This window comes from Notolepis coatsorum, assembly GCF_963971535.1.
Source record: "Notolepis coatsorum genome assembly, chromosome: 16".
Taxonomy (NCBI): Eukaryota; Metazoa; Chordata; class Actinopteri; order Aulopiformes; family Paralepididae; genus Notolepis; species Notolepis coatsorum.
This window is the reverse complement of record NC_140180.1, coordinates 8,672,795-8,688,990: the sequence shown is the minus strand read 5'-3', so window position 1 is coordinate 8,688,990 and position 16,196 is coordinate 8,672,795. Positions and strand designations below refer to the sequence as shown.

The following is a 16,196-nucleotide window of genomic DNA, read 5'->3' as shown; positions in this document are numbered from 1 at the left end:
GTGAAAACGACTTGGCAATAAATACCTTTCCGATTCTGAAGGCCCTCCCATAGTCGAGCGGGAACCGGACTGCGCGAAGGTCCGCGCGGCCTCAAAGCGGACTCCAAATGCGAAGCTCCAATTTTCTAATGCGCGGACGTCCGCGCCGCTCACTTGGTGTCACATAAAAGGCTGCTCTGCGTTTTGGTTGACATCGACCTGCATTTAATGTGACGCCGATCTGCATTTTACTCTGACCACTCGCTCCGTGCCAAGTGAGAGTAAGGGCAGGACCATGATTAAATGGGTAGGATTGGTCCGGTAAAACGTTGGCAGGTAGATGACGCTAAATTTAGTTTTACTATCACTAATCGTCATTCATTCCAATTCATATACATTTGGACCACGTCTTTTTTCATCATCTGAAGAAACTTGAGACGTTTGAATGGCTTTTCTAAATGAAGTGTGTAAAACAGCGTGGGGAAAATTGTGTAAACTGGCGCGAGACATGTAGGCGATTGGTCCGATGATTTTATATGCCTTTTTTTGTTGTTGCTCATCTCTGTATGTACACTCAACGTGACTGTAAATGAGGGGTGGAATAAACCTTTAAAACTATTTGGGTGGAATAAACCTTTAAAACTATTTGGGTGGAATACACCTTTAAAAGGTGAAGTTCATTGACCACTGTCCTCTGTATTGTCCTCCGTGTCCAAACGTCCATTGCTCTCAATCAATCAATCAATCAAATCCTTTATTTGACCAGATAAGATCATTTTTCAAGAGCGATCTGGCCAAGCAAGGCAGCAGAAAGTTTCAACATAAAAAAAGAACATCACAATAAAATACAGATAAAACATTCACAGCAAGCTCCAATTACAGGCAAGTTATCAAACACAGTTGCACTGTCCGAGGGAGCCGAGTTCGTAGGATTTTAAAATGGCTTTGAATTCTCCCGAGGGTAATTTTAGGTCCTCCTGTGTCTTGTTCCAGGATGAAGGAGCAGCCCTTTTTCCCAATAGACCTATCTCAAACCCTGCCCTCTTTTCTTGATCCTCCAATCACAACTGTCGCTTACCTCGGACAAACCAAGTTTGTCCGAGGTAAGCGACAGTTGTGATTGGAGGATCAAGAAAAGGGGCAGGGTTTTGAGACAGGTCCATTCAGTTCTCATATGGGGAACTTCCAGTGTTAGAACAGCTTGAGAACGAAGGGCATTGCTTGGTGCACAGAGGCACACTTAGGTAAGAGACCTCTGGACCGCCGTCTCCCGTGCGGCACGTTGCAAGTGACGCAAAAAATACTCTTGAAATCCGATTTCGAGCGACCAGAGCGTTTCGGGACCGAGACGCATTCGTGTAAAAATCCAAATCGGAATCGCATTTGAAAACCAAAATGTGGTTTGGATACAGATTTCCACAAAAAATTAAATTGCATTTCATGTGGTTTTTTGTGTGGCTGTGTCCAGACTTTCTAAAAAAATCTACCTGGATAGAATCTGGATATACTCACAAAAAAAAAGAAAAAAAAATAACATTTTGAGTTGGCAGTCTGAGCCCTTAGTGGCAACAAACTGGAATAGTCTTATCTCTTTCTCCAAGTAAAACAGCGTAGTGTGGACTGCCGACTTGGTGCTTGACCAAATAGCTTGGGGTGGGAACTGGAACATAAACAGTAGACTTAATGGTGTGTGTGTGTGTGCACAAGGGCATAGGTTTGGTTTCAACATTGGCACCTTGAGCAAGGGGTTTGCAGGTTTTCCCTCTTAAGAAATTCTGAGCGTCAAACACCTCATGTCCTGCATTCTGCTGTACTTTTATGCACCAATATAAAGGTGGAAATGTCTTTATTTATGTAAAACGAAAAGACAACATTCAGGTACCCGCTGACACAAATATAATAGAGTATAATGCAGTAAGGCTCTCGGGCAATCTGTATTGCTTTCAAATATTTATTTGTGAGTGAGAGGCACGTCTGCAAGGCTGAGATGGTACGGTCCTGTAGGGGTGTCTGCAAGGCTGAGATGGTACGGTCCTGTAGGGGTGTCTGCAAGGCTGAGATGGTACGGTCCTGTAGGGGTGTCTGCAAGGCTGAGATGGTACGGTCCTGTAGGGGTGTCTGCAAGGTTGAGATGGTACGGTCCTGTAGGGGTGTCTGTAAGGTTGAGATGGTACGGTCCTGTAGGGGTGTCTGCAAGGCTGAGATGGTACGGTCCTGTAGGGGTGTCTGCAAGGCTGAGATGGTACGGTCCTGTAGGGGTGTCTGTAAGGTTGAGATGGTACGGTCCTGTAGGGGTGTCTGTAAGGTTGAGATGGTACGGTCCTGTAGGGGTGTCGACCAAAATTGTTGGTCGATATATAGTTCCAGGTAATTATGTTAACCGTTTTGACCTCGATATTCACCTCTTTTGGGGAGGGGGTCGTCTTTCATATTAGCCATATTTTATTTGAGGGACAAATTGACCTCTTCTCAATAATTAGGCGGACATGGCCCCTGCAACCCCCCCCTACATGTAAATCTACACGTGTGTGTGTGTGTGTGTGTGTGTGTGTGTGTGTGTGTGTGTGTGTGTGTGTGTGTGTGTGTGTGTGTGTGTGTGTGTGTGTGTGTGTGTGTGTGAGAGACATAAATGTAGCTGTGACAGTTTAAGTCCTTGTACAGCCTGAATGATGTAGATAGAACCTGTGGTGCAAAAGAGGAACACAGAGCGCATTTATGTATGTATTTACTAGGGGTGGGAATCGCCAGAGACCTCACGATACGATACTATCGCGATACTTGCGTCATGATACGATAGTATCGCGATACTAAATATATCGAGATACGCTGAGTATTGTGGGGGGAAAAATAGAAAATGTTGATCAAATTTTATTTATTACCTTTTTTCAACTGCAAAGTAAAACTTTGTCAACATGTTTTATCTAATAAAATAAAGTTCAGTCTGTTCATCTCACTTCAATAATTTTTATTGCAGAATATGGTATTTTCTCAAGCAGACAGATGTAAACACTGTAATCTGTGTTGCATGTACCGGACAAAATGAACTGTTTGTAATAGTCATATTCCAACTTAACTGAATGCACATGTGTGCGTGTGTGGACTACTGTACTATTACAGGTATTGAAATGAACAATGCAACTTCCTTATACAGAAAAATAAAAAAATTAATTAAATGTATGAATAATTAAATATCCATACTTGGCGTCCCTGTATCGATACAGTATCGCCACGCAAAGTATCGCGATACTACTACGTAGCGATTTTTTTCCCACCCCTAGTATTTACGTATGTATTTATATATGTATTTATGGAGAAATGCCTTGTTCCATCACTCATCTTTCGATGAGGCAGACTGTTCCTTAACACATTGGTCGCCAACAAAATCATAATTCGTTATTGCCCGCCATGCGTTGAACGCCAACAACGCGATAATTCATTGTTGGGATCAATATTTAATTTTTTTGCCATGGCATTCATAATTCATCCGGCCTCCCTCCGGGACTGCAGCGGCACCCTGTCTGATATTGCAACGCCTCAATACCACCGCCTGGTGGATGAGCGGGCGAGTTACACTCCACACCAAACCGGAAGTGGCGCTGGTGCATCGAGGAAATCCCTCCGGCAGTGCTATCTTGTTACGTGGATCAAGAGACACAAACGAGTGCATTGGGATCGCTTTCGAAACGCAATAATCTATATGATTTCGACGTTTATTGCGTCATACAAACGAGAAATGGATCTAGCAGATCGACGTCAAATTATTGGAATATTTTTCCTCCAGTCTCATCAGCGAACGGTAAGAGGAATATAACGTTATTTTCAGCTTGATTGTCCATTTCTTTGTTTGCAATCCATCTGATCAATATATCAACCCATACTAAATAAAGCCGTTACTGACGATCAAGGAATTATAAACGACCCCCCCCCTTTCCTTCACACATGATGATGAAGCATAATTACAGCAGAAAAGCTTAACACTTTAATCGCCATGGGTTAAATTCATAATTTACCATCCCTCGCCAGCTCTATTTGTCTATGGAGAAGTTCCCCTTCTTTGCAGGGCTATAACTTTTTAAATTCTATTGCTACATTGCCATTATTATGGCCCATTCAATGTCCTATATGTATTGTTCAGGGTGTAGCAACGTTAAACTTTTTCATTCACATATTCATACTAAAATATAGTCTAAAGTATAAGTATGTTTTTATCGTTTTCTGCAGCTTTCTTCAGAACGTGATTTATAGCCCTAAATGCATTATATTGATGATGAAATACAGTTTGGTAGCGATCGGCGCGAGATGAAAAATTTCAACTGGACGTACTTCTAGAATGATCTACGTATGATCTGATGATGACCGGATGGGCGGGGGATCGTTTATAATTCCGTGGGCAGCGTTAGATGATTCATCCAGAGTGGGTCATATGTTCATCATAGCAGTTTATATGGAATAGGTTAGAAAATAGCGCTGAATCTTACCGTATGTTCCTCGCGCCGTTGGACGATCAGCGTGGAGTAGACCGTTTTCGATTATGGGATGTTGATCCTGATGAACCATTTCCAGGTTGTATAATACTATATACGTCCAAATAACGTTGTTTATTGAGTTAGGGCGAGCGATTGATCATCCAGTGTGTTGAGATGGAGTCCGGCTACCGATCGCGAGTGCCCGGAGCACATATGGATGGGCACTTCCTGTTTGGCGCGCCCCTCCCTCTTGGCCGATCTGCCGATCGGCCACCAGATGGCGCTCTCGAACAGTTAGACAGTTGAGTGGAGCTCACCAGTACATCTCAGGGCTCCAGAAAGGAAATATGATTTCGATGACATATTTTTGAAGTATTGACATCAAAGACGAGTTACGGCGTCTTCGGCAGAATGAGCATGGCTCTGAATGACGTGAAAACTCGTTCCCGGCGATCATAGTGTTAAAAACCTACTTATATTCTCGACGGTTAACAACAATGTATGAATGAAAAAATATAACGTTCCCACATCCGGAACGATAGATACCCGATGTTGAATGGGCCATAGTAATGTCAATATAGCTATAATATTTAAAAAGTTATAGCCCTGCAAAGAAGGTAAACATCTCCATAGGCTTACAGCGGTGGCAGACTGGGTATAATGATGGGCATACTGCATGGCAATCAAAGTGTTAACAGCAAAATGAGACATAAAAAGTAGTGTATATATATATAAAGATTCTTGCATTTTGTCCCCAAACTAAGCTCCATCACAATATCTGACACTGATGATGGCGTTAGAACAGCTGTCATTTCCAGGGTTGGTTTAGTTTATTACAGTATGGCACGGGAGAGAAGTAGAGAGAAGTACAGCCCTAGGGATTATGGGCAAACGCACAAATGTAATGTACTATTCCACAGTGACTGGGAATTTTTGTTTTTTACGTGAGATATTCAAACAAACAAGCTAGCTGGCTGCCGTCATTGCTTACAGCTGGATATTTGGGAGTCGCAGCGGGCGGCTAACGTTATTTCCAGGAAAAAAAACATTAATTCTGACCGTTACATCAATGATGCTTGAAATATGTGCGTGTGGGGGTAAACTGTAGACTTAATGGCGTGTGAGAGAGTGTGTGTGTGTGTGTGTGTGTGTGTGTGTGTGTGTGTAGGTTCACACTGGATGAAACATAAATGTAGCCTGGATGATGTATGTGGAGCCTGTGGTGTAAAAGAGGAACAGCGAGCTCATTTACATGCAGCATATATTATATATTAACCTCGCTAGCTAATGGGCGGTTTCAGCTCGGGAACGTAAACATTCTAAATGGACTACGTTTCACTTCCTGTCAGCAAAACGGTTGAAAGCAAAACACTGCGACGGGGAAATCGACCGGAGTCTGAGCCGTTCCCTAGCAACGCAATTCCAGTTTATATATAAGGCTGAGACCACTTATCGATTTAGCGATAACTGCGTGAAATCGATAAGTGGCATCAATTATCGATTTCTTTTGCATTTCTAAGAAAATTAATTAGCGGTAAAAGAATTGTAACGTTAGTTAGTTCGTGTGTGTGTATCGTGGGCCAACTACAGTATCGCAAAAACTACAGTGAGTGCATGTGAAACACACATGAACTAACGTTAAATACGATTTTAAAATAAAAAAAAAATTTTACTCAATCAGCACCGGACCCGATGATAGTCGGGTTAACTCGCCAAACGTTCAGCACCAGACCCGAGTATAGTCGGGTTTTCATCGTTATTTCTTTTATTCGATATTTCCATTCATTACAGGCACACGGACATCTGGGTTAACATGGGGAATCATCCTGAGAATGCCAAAGTGCAATACCAGCCGCATCCACCAAGGTGGCAGTATCGAGCACTCTTTGAAACATTATATCTTGGCCTGTGCGTCGATCAAAAGTCTCCGGTCGGATTTTTATTGGTTGGGCAAGGGGGTCGGTTATAACGGTCGGATTGAGAAGCGTCAAGTGCTCCCGGTGCATGATGTGTGGCGGATTATGTTGGCGACACGATCAACACCAATACTGGGACTCGTGATCAGATAATTGGAATATTCTTTTTGGGGTACATCCTAGTGAAGGTAAGGCCTATATGGTATCAATCCTGCTGTGATCCAACCATGATTTCTCTTCGATCACAATATATGCGTGTAACGTTACTCCACAACGTGTGCCATTGGTGACGATCAAAGTATCAAAAAATTATGAAACATAATATAGATAATATAGATGTGATTTCGAAATAGTAGCGTGTACAGGCGAGAAACGGCAAAGTTTTTAGTGAATTGCACGAATTGCTGCATAGCATAGTTTTCTGGGATTAGACAGGATTACTCTAAAACTATAGTCATATTCACCACGGTATAAAACGGGAATGTATGGATGAAAAAATAATTTCTTTAACACATATTGAACGATATAGTCGATGTTAAATGGGCCATAGTATTGTATCTAGGGCTGTCTTAAATACTTCGAAGCTTCGAAGCTTCGTTCGATGGCACAAGCTTCGAACATTAAAAAAAATCGAAGTTTAAAAAAAAAAAAAAAAAATATTAACTTCAAAAGTACCGAATTCGGTACCCATCCCTACTTATGATATCGTCTCATATCGATTGCAGGCACCTGCATCGTATCGTGGCAGATATCTTATCGTTGTCCAAAGAATCTATATCGTATCGTGATGAAACTGGTGATTCCCACCCCTAGTAGAGTCCATACACCCAACACAAAATCCCATAATTCCTTACACGTAACGTGTCTGGCTGCATGAAAATGACAGCCAAACATGGCACTGCAACTAAATAACACAAATACAATAGGCACATTTGTGACTGTTACAAATATAACACGTTTTATACTTGTGCTACAAGATTTTGGCCTGTGCTACAAAACTATCAACCTCTGTAGCACCAGTGCTATGTGCAAAAAAAGTTAACGTACAGCCCATATATTTTAGAGCATCTGCCTTTTAACAACACATCACGCATATCGCTGTGGCGTCCATTGAGTTCAACTTTATTATTCTAATATTTTTTTTTACATGCAAAATATATATATTTTTGTATCTATATTTATCGATCATTTGACATATCATCTCAGCCTTATCTATATATACCGACTTTAACCCTTTCAGTCAGTCTTCCTGAACGTCTCCTCTGGATTCTAGATCAGAAGTCTGGAACCCGATAGGTTGAATCTGATCTCACATCATGCGAGATGGTAATAGAAAGGGTCAGATGGGAAGCGTTTTCACATCCAGATTACCAATATGCCCGTAGATACAGGAGGAAAGGAATACTGCGAGTCTTTCCCATTGAAACTCATAAAGACCATAAAACCTGATAAGTCACCGAGGTTAAGGTGTTTACATGCCTCAGTATGGTATCTCAGCGATCATATTCTCATAGTGAGGATTCAAGCGTATCTCAGCTATTACAAACTGCTATGGTGTTTAAATGTACAGACTAATAAAAGGAGTAATCGAGGATGCAGAGTAATATTGGTATATCAATGTGCATACAAACGCAACCATTGTGTATAAAAAGTCATGACAGCATTTTTTGACGCGGTTGAATGTCAATGTTTATGAATAATAAAACCGTGCCTTAACAGCAAAATGAGAGACGTATAAAAAGTAGTGTGTATATATATATATATATATATATATAAAGATTCACATATTTTATCCCCAAACAAAGCTATCAAAATATTTTACAGACACTGAAGGTGTTAGACAAGCTGTAATTTCCAGGGTTGGTTAAGTGTATTGGCACCGGAGAGAAGTAGACACACAGGATGTGAATGGACTTGTCAAAGTCACCCTGCTCACTAACTCTGAACCAAAACACCTATCCTAGATACCTAGCCTTAACTGGCTTATAACAACAGATGCAGTAGTCTACAAACTGTATACTGAACCAAAACACCTATCCTAGATACCTAGCCTTGACTGGCTTATAACAACAGATGCAGTAGTCTACAAACTGTATACTGAACCAAAACACCTATCCTAGATACCTAGCCTTGACTGGCTTAGGAATCTCAGGAATTTAGCATGTCTATTTTTATCATGCACATCTTATGTCTTCTTATTACCTGTTTTTTTCTATGTCTATTTTATTATTGTATTATTGCACAATCGATGCAGGCATGACCACCCGCATTTCACTGTATGCCCTGGTATGTATGTGACAAATAATAAACCTCTTGATTCTTGATTTTTATAATAACAGATACAGTGGTCTACAAACTGTATACTGAACCAAAACACCTATCCTAGATACCTACCCTTGACTGGATTATAATAACAGATACAGTAGTCTACAAACTTACAAAAACCTCTCCATTCAATGAAGCCAACATAGCAGGAACCCAGGAGAACTTTAGGCACTGAACACAGTATCGCTATTTGCTAACTTTTATTTATCAGTCGTCTGGGACTCATTTCCTAACCTTTTCGTGACTCACTTTTGGGAAATGTAACAGCAGTGACTAGGGCTGCAACAACTAATACGATTATTCAAAGAGTTGGCAACAGATTTCATGATGGATCAGTTGGATCAACGTTGTGATGCACCTCCATGGCCTGTTGTTGGAAGCTATTTGATGCAAAGCCTGTTGAGACTTAAGTTTGTGTTTTATGTTTTTCTTAATTATTATTTAAACTGCTCGGCTCAAACTCAAGACTTAGTTTTTTGTTTTGAGAACAAACGTAAAAAGACCTGCTATGTCTACTTTACTTACAGACTTGCAGAGCACGTACTGGAGCCTTATTATTCTATGCGCGGAGAGAGGAGAGAGAGAGACGGAGAAGATAATCTCATCTCAATTCAGATACAATTGAACACAAACGGTTCCAAGGATACTAATGTTTCTCTGCATACTTTCACACCGCCAAACAAAGTACTGGGCCCGTCCGTCTCCCGACACCTAAGACAGAAAGTACTTAGCCAGTAGCCACAACCCCTCTGACACAACTGTAGTTTTTTCACACAGCGAGGAAAATAATACTGTCGGACAATCTCTAACAATAATTAACACATTTACAAGTCATTAACTTTTTGCAAATAAGGACAGAACATTTCAAAGCACTCAAAATTGCCAATATCTCCTTTTCGACCTGAATTTCGATACATTTTGGGGGTTTTCGGAAGAATCCTGAGCACCTTAACCCTTTCACTACCACACTACCAAAGGGTTAACCCTTTCACTGCGACGATACAGAAGGTTAACCCTTTCACTGCCACACAAACAACGGGTTAACCCTTTCAGAACCAACCTTCTGTAGTGTGGTAGTGATAGGTTAACCGTCTGTAGTGTGGTAGTGAAAGGTTAACCCTCTGTAGTGTGGTAGTGAAAGGTTAACCTTCTGTAGTGTGGTAGTGAAAGGTTAACCTTCTGTAGTGTGGTAGTGAAATGTTAACCTTCTGTAGTGTGGTAGTGATAGGTTAACCGTCTGTAGTGTGGTAGTGAAAGGTTAACCTTCTGTAGTGTGGTAGGGAAAGGGTTAACCTTCTGTAGTGTGGTAGCGAAAGGTTAACCTTCTGTAGTGTGGTAGTGAAAGGTTAACCTTCTGTAGTGTGGTAGTGATAGGTTAACCGTCTGTAGTGTGGTAGTGAAAGGTTAACCTTCTGTAGTGTGGTAGTGAAAGGGTTAACCTTCTGTAGTGTGGTAGTGAAAGGTTAACCGTCTGTAGTGTGGTAGTGAAAGGGTTAACCTTCTGTAGTGTGGCAGTGAAAGAGTTAACCTTCTGTAGTGTGGTAGTGAAAGGGTTAACCTTCTGTAGTGTGGTAGTGAAAGGTTAACCTTCTGTAGTGTGGTAATGAAAGGGTTAACCTTCTGAAGTGTGGTAGTGAAAGAGTTAACCTTATGTAGTGTGGTAATGAAAGGGTTAACCCTCTGTAGGGTGGTAGTGAAAGGGTTAACCGTCTGTAGTGTGCTAGTGAAAGGTTAACCGTCTGTAGTGTGGTAGTGAAAGGGTTAACCTTCTGTAGTGTGGTAGTGAAAGGTTAACCTTCTGTAGTGTGCTAGTCAAAGGGTTAACCTTCTGTAGTGTGGTAGTGAAAGGTTAACCTTCTGTAGTGTGGTAATGAAAGGGTTAACCTTCTGAAGTGTGGTAGTGAAAGAGTTAACCTTATGTAGTGTGGTAATGAAAGGGTTAACCCTCTGTAGGGTGGTAGTGAAAGGGTTAACCGTCTGTAGTGTGCTAGTGAAAGGTTAACCGTCTGTAGTGTGGTAGTGAAAGGGTTAACCTTCTGTAGTGTGGTAGTGAAAGGTTAACCTTCTGTAGTGTGCTAGTCAAAGGGTTAACCTTCTGTAGTGTGGTAGTGAAAGGGTTAACCTTCTGTAGTGTGGTAGTGAAAGAGTTAACCGTCTGTAGTGTGGTAGTGAAAGTGTTAATCTTCTGTAGTGTGGTAGTGAAAGAGTTAACGTTCTGTAGTGTGGTAGTGAAAGGGTTAACCTTCTGTAGTGTGGTAGTGAAAGGGTTAACCTTCTGTAGTGTGGTAGTGAAAGGGTTAACCTTCTGTAGTGTGGTAGTGAAAGAGTTAACCGTCTGTAGTGTGGTAGTGAAAGTGTTAATCTTCTGTAGTGTGGTAGTGAAAGAGTTAACGTTCTGTAGTGTGGTAGTGAAAGGGTTAACCTTCTGTAGTGTGGTAGTGAAAGGTTAACCGTATGTAGTGTGGTAGTAAAAGGGTTAACGTCTGTAGTGTGGTAGTGAAAGGGTTAACGTCTGTAGTGTGGTAGTGAAAGGGTTAACGTCTGTAGTGTGGTAGTGAAAGAGTTAACCTTCTGTAGTGTGGTAGTGAAAGTGTTAACCTTCTGTAGTGTGGTAGTGAAAGGTTAACCTTCTGTAGTGTGGTAGTGAAAGGTTAACCTTCTGTAGTGTGGTAGTGAAAGTGTTAACCTTCTGTAGTGTGGTAGTGAAAGGTTAACCGTCTGTAGTGTGGTAGTGAAAGGTTAACCTTCTGTAGTGTGGTAGTGAAAGGTTAACCGTCTGTAGTGTGGTAGTGAAAGGTTAACCGTCTGTAGTGTGGTAGTAAAAGGGTTAACGTCTGTAGTGTGGTAGTGAAAGGGTTAACGTCTGTAGTGTGGTAGTGAAAGGGTTAACGTCTGTAGTGTGGTAGTGAAAGAGTTAACCTTCTGTAGTGTGGTAGTGAAAGTGTTAACCTTCTGTAGTGTGGTAGTGAAAGGTTAACCTTCTGTAGTGTGGTAGTGAAAGGGTTAACCTTCTGTAGTGTGGTAGTGAAAGGGTTAACGTCTGTAGTGTGGTAGTGAAAGGTTAACCGTCTGTAGTGTGGTAGTGAAAGGGTTAACCTTCTGTAGTGTGGTAGTGAAAGGGTTAACCCTCTGTAGTGTGGTAGTGAAAGGTTAACCTTCTGTAGTGTGGTAGTAAAAGGGTTAACCTTCTGTAGTGTGGTAGTAAAAGGGTTAACCCTCTGTAGTGTGGTAGTGAAAGGTTAACCTTCTGTAGTGTGGTAGTAAAAGGGTTAACCCTCTGTAGTGTGGCAGTGAAAGGGTTAACCTTCTGTAGTGTGGTAGTGAAAGGTTAACCGTCTGTAGTGTGGTAGTGAAAGGGTTAACCGTCTGTAGTGTGGTAGTGAAAGGGTTAACCTTCTGTAGTGTGGTAGTGAAAGGTTAACCGTCTGTAGTGTGGTAGTGAAAGGGTTAACCGTCTGTAGTGTGGTAGTGAAAGGTTAACCTTCTGTAGTGTGGTAGTGAAAGGGTTAACCTTCTGTAGTGTGGTAGTGAAAGGGTTAACCTTCTGTAGTGTGGTAGTGAAAGGGTTAACCTTCTGTAGTGTGGTAGTGAAAGGTTAACCTTCTGTAGTGTGGTAGTGAAAGGTTAACCTTCTGTAGTGTGGTAGTGAAAGGGTTAACCTTCTGTAGTGTGGTAGTGAAAGGTTAACCGTCTGTAGTGTGGTAGTGAAAGGGTTAACCTTATGTAGTGTGGCAGTGAAAGGGTTAACCTTCTGTAGTGTGGTAGTGAAAGGGTTAACCCTCTGTAGTGTGCTAGTGAAAGGTTAACCGTCTGTAGTGTGGTAGTGAAAGGGTTAACCCTCTGTAGTGTGCTAGTGAAGGGTTAACCGTCTGTAGTGTGGTAGTGAAAGGGTTAACCCTCTGTAGTGTGCTAGTGAAAGGTTAACCGTCTGTAGTGTGGTAGTGAAAGGGTTAACCTTCTGTAGTGTGGTAGTGAAAGGTTAACCTTCTGTAGTGTGGCAGTGAAAGGGTTAACCCTCTGTAGTGTGCTAGTGAAAGGTTAACCGTCTGTAGTGTGGTAGTGAAAGAGTTAACCGTCTGTAGTGTGGTAGTGAAAGGGTTAACCTTCTGTAGTGTGGTAGTGAAAGGGTTAACCTTCTGTAGTGTGGTAGTGAAAGGTTAACCTTCTGTAGTGTGGCAGTGAAAGGGTTAACCTTCTGTAGTGTGGTAGTGAAAGGTTAACCTTCTGTAGTGTGGCAGTGAAAGGGTTAACCTTCTGTAGTGTGGTAGTGAAAGGGTTAACCTTCTGTAGTGTGGTAGTGAAAGGTTAACCTTCTGTAGTGTGGCAGTGAAAGGGTTAACCCTCTGTAGTGTGCTAGTGAAAGGTTAACCGTCTGTAGTGTGGTAGTGAAAGAGTTAACCGTCTGTAGTGTGGTAGTGAAAGGGTTAACCTTCTGTAGTGTGGTAGTGAAAGGGTTAACCTTCTGTAGTGTGGTAGTGAAAGGTTAACCTTCTGTAGTGTGGCAGTGAAAGGGTTAACCTTCTGTAGTGTGGTAGTGAAAGGTTAACCTTCTGTAGTGTGCTAGTGAAAGGGTTAACCTTCTGTAGTGTGGCAGTTAAAGGGTTAACAAGACAGCCTATAGGCCGTGCCGGCCGGGTCACATGTTTGTGATTCAGCAGCTACTGTGGCCTGTGGTCATTTAGCAGACAGGCTTTGGTGTAATGAGCCCCTGTGTGCAGCAGTCTAGCGAGAGTAAACCCACAGGAGCCTAGTTAACAGGTAAGGGTAGGGAGGTCAGACATTCTTCTGCCGTCACAGAACATAAATATATTGTTTTCTTTCCTCTGTGGTAGAGCCAATATTTACTTAAATTGCATACTCCACCTCCGTTAAGATGGTCTACAACATTTACCATTAAAGTGATGCACGATATATCGGCCGCCGATATAATATCGGCCGATATGGCCGTTTTTTTTACACATCGGTCCGATATCAAGATAGGGCTGATATGGGCCGATATTTAAAAAAAAAATATATATATATATTTTTAAATCTTTTTCTTTCTTTCTTTTTTTGTACATGTTTTGGCCTTAAATAGTTTCAAAATATCAGTCATTTTTGAAATGCGTTTTGGAAAATAGCTCTTTATTTGATTATCATAAAAAAGTGTTTTCTATACAGAGATATCGACATCGGTAAATATCGGTATCGGCCAGAACAGCAATATTAATATCGGTTATCGGTATCGGCCACAATTTTCACATCGGTGCATCACTATAGAATAGAAATACTTTAATCATCCCGAGGAAATCGCTCACAGTAAACATTTAGGTAGACAAACCAAAAGTCACGAATAAGAATGAATTAATCAAATAAAAAAAAATCAAGAATAGAAAATCAAGAAATAATCATTTAGTGACAGCAACTTGACCCGGGCTATAACCCATTATAAGCGATCATCGGCCACGCTGAATTCCTAACAGGCCGACGGGGCGCACCCATTGCATTTTGGTTTAAAAAAAGTCAAAAGTTCCCTAAACGTAAAAGAATAATCCGATTTCACACGGCTGTAGTGGAGACTCGGGGGGGGGGGGGGGGGGGGCGACGTTTAAAAACCTCGTTGCAGCGTGCGTACCTGACGGTGGAGTCGGAGGAGCCCGTGACGATCACCCTCTCGTCGTACTGCAGGCACAAGACGGAGCCGGTGTGACCCGTCAAGATCTTCAGACACTCCAGAGACTGCTTATCCCAAATCTGGGACGAGAGAGAGAGAGAGAGAGAGAGAGAGAGAGAAAGAGAAAGAGAAAGAGAAAGAGAAAGAGAAAGAGAAAGAGAAAGAGAAAGAGAAAGAGAAAGAGAAAGAGAAAGAGAAAGAGAAAGAGAAAGAGAAAGAGAAAGAGAAAGAGAAAGAGAAAGAGAAAGAGAAAGAGAGAGAGAGAGAGAGAGAGAGAGAGAGAGAGAGAGAGAAAAGAGTGATAGAGATGGAGTAAAAGAAAGAGACGATAAGAAAATAATGTGGTATGGACTCTAAAGTAAACTACTATGCACTCAAGTTTTGACCCTATTTGATGACCGACGCCACTGACCCGTCCCCGACGCCAGACTTGTACCCTTCCCTTCCTGCCGACTCGTTGTTCACAATCTGTGCGTTGCTTGGCTTTGTTTGGATCTCACTGTAATGTACCTGTACTTTATACGTGACAAATAAACTACTACTAAACTAATACTAAATGTAATGTATGGTTAAGATAGTGGCTCAGTAGGTTTGAGTTGCGCTAAGAACGGCCTGATGCTCCTACTGCTGCTGTGTAGAGCAGTGTGTGTGTGTACATGTGCATGCGTGTGTGTGTGTATATGTGCATGCGTACGTGTGTGTACATGTGCATGTGTGTGTGTACATGTGTACACGTGTGTGTACATGTGCATGTGTACGTGTGTGTGTGTACATGTGTATGTGTACATGTGTGTGTGTGACTGTGTGTGTGTGTACATGTGCATGTGTACGTATGTGTGTGCATGTACACGGCATGCTCACTCCTTCCTGGTGTGTGCGTCAAGCCTCCTCCAGAACAATAGCAAAGACAAATCCCCTTTCTCCTCACTGTCCTCTCCTCCTTCCTCATCCTTCTGCTCTCCTCCTCCTCCTCCTCTTCCTCTTCCCCCAGGCCAGGCATGATGAGGGGGAACACACAGAGTCTGGAGATAAGCGCTTTTATATCCTATAATTCACTTGTGTTCTGTCTTGACTGTCTACAGCTTTACCCCAGCGCCACAGACAGTAATAACAAGGATGATAAGCCACTCTTGGCCGGGCAAAACACCGGTTCAAATACACACACACACACACACAGACTGGAAGAGGTTACACACACACAATGACTCTCTCATTACCACACACAATTCCGCAAACCTTTTTCTCCTCATGTTTGCCCTCTCTCACTCACATACACGTACCTTGATGGAATTGTCCTAAGCCCGCTGATGATCTTGTCGTCGTCGTACTGGAGGCAGTAGACTCCTTTACTGTTCTCTGACCGACACTGGATCCGCTGGAGGTTATGTCTGCCACACCGCCAGTTAGCCTCAATAGTCTGGAGGACAGGAGGGAGAGAGTGAGAGAGTGGGGGGGGGAGGATATAAAGAGAGAGAGATGGGGGGGAAAGAGAGAGAGACACACACACAGAGACAGAGAGAGAGAGAAAAGGAGGCAGAGAGGGACAGAGCAAAGAGAGAGAGACAGAGGGACACAGAGCGAGACAAGAGGGGGACAGAGAGACACCGAGAGAGAAACACAGAGACCGAGAGAGAAGGTGAGAAGAGAGGGAGAGTAAATGGAGGAAGAGAGAAAGAGGGTACATGAGGGAAAGGAGAGGGAGAGAAGATGCATATTATTAAACATTAAGGCATAATATAGAACTGTGCAAAAGTCTGAGAAAATTACATTTAAAACCATTGTATTTATCTGCCCAATAAATGTTTACTTGCTTGGAAAGACACTATATAGCATTCGAATTAAATACAGATAAACATT

General features: G+C 42.1%; 1 protein-coding gene across 1 annotated transcript in view; it reads right to left on the bottom strand.

Annotated features, from left to right (window-relative positions):
- The window catches only part of LOC311243209 (F-box and WD repeat domain-containing 11-B-like), a gene marked incomplete at its 5' end in the record, with an annotated part of 130,725 nt that overhangs the window by 38,596 nt on the left and 75,933 nt on the right, over positions 1-16,196 (bottom strand). The window contains 3 exon segments of the mRNA XM_084332341.1: positions 14,301-14,419; positions 15,620-15,636; positions 15,639-15,756. Coding sequence (XP_084188467.1) covers positions 14,301-14,419; positions 15,620-15,636; positions 15,639-15,756 — 254 coding nt within the window.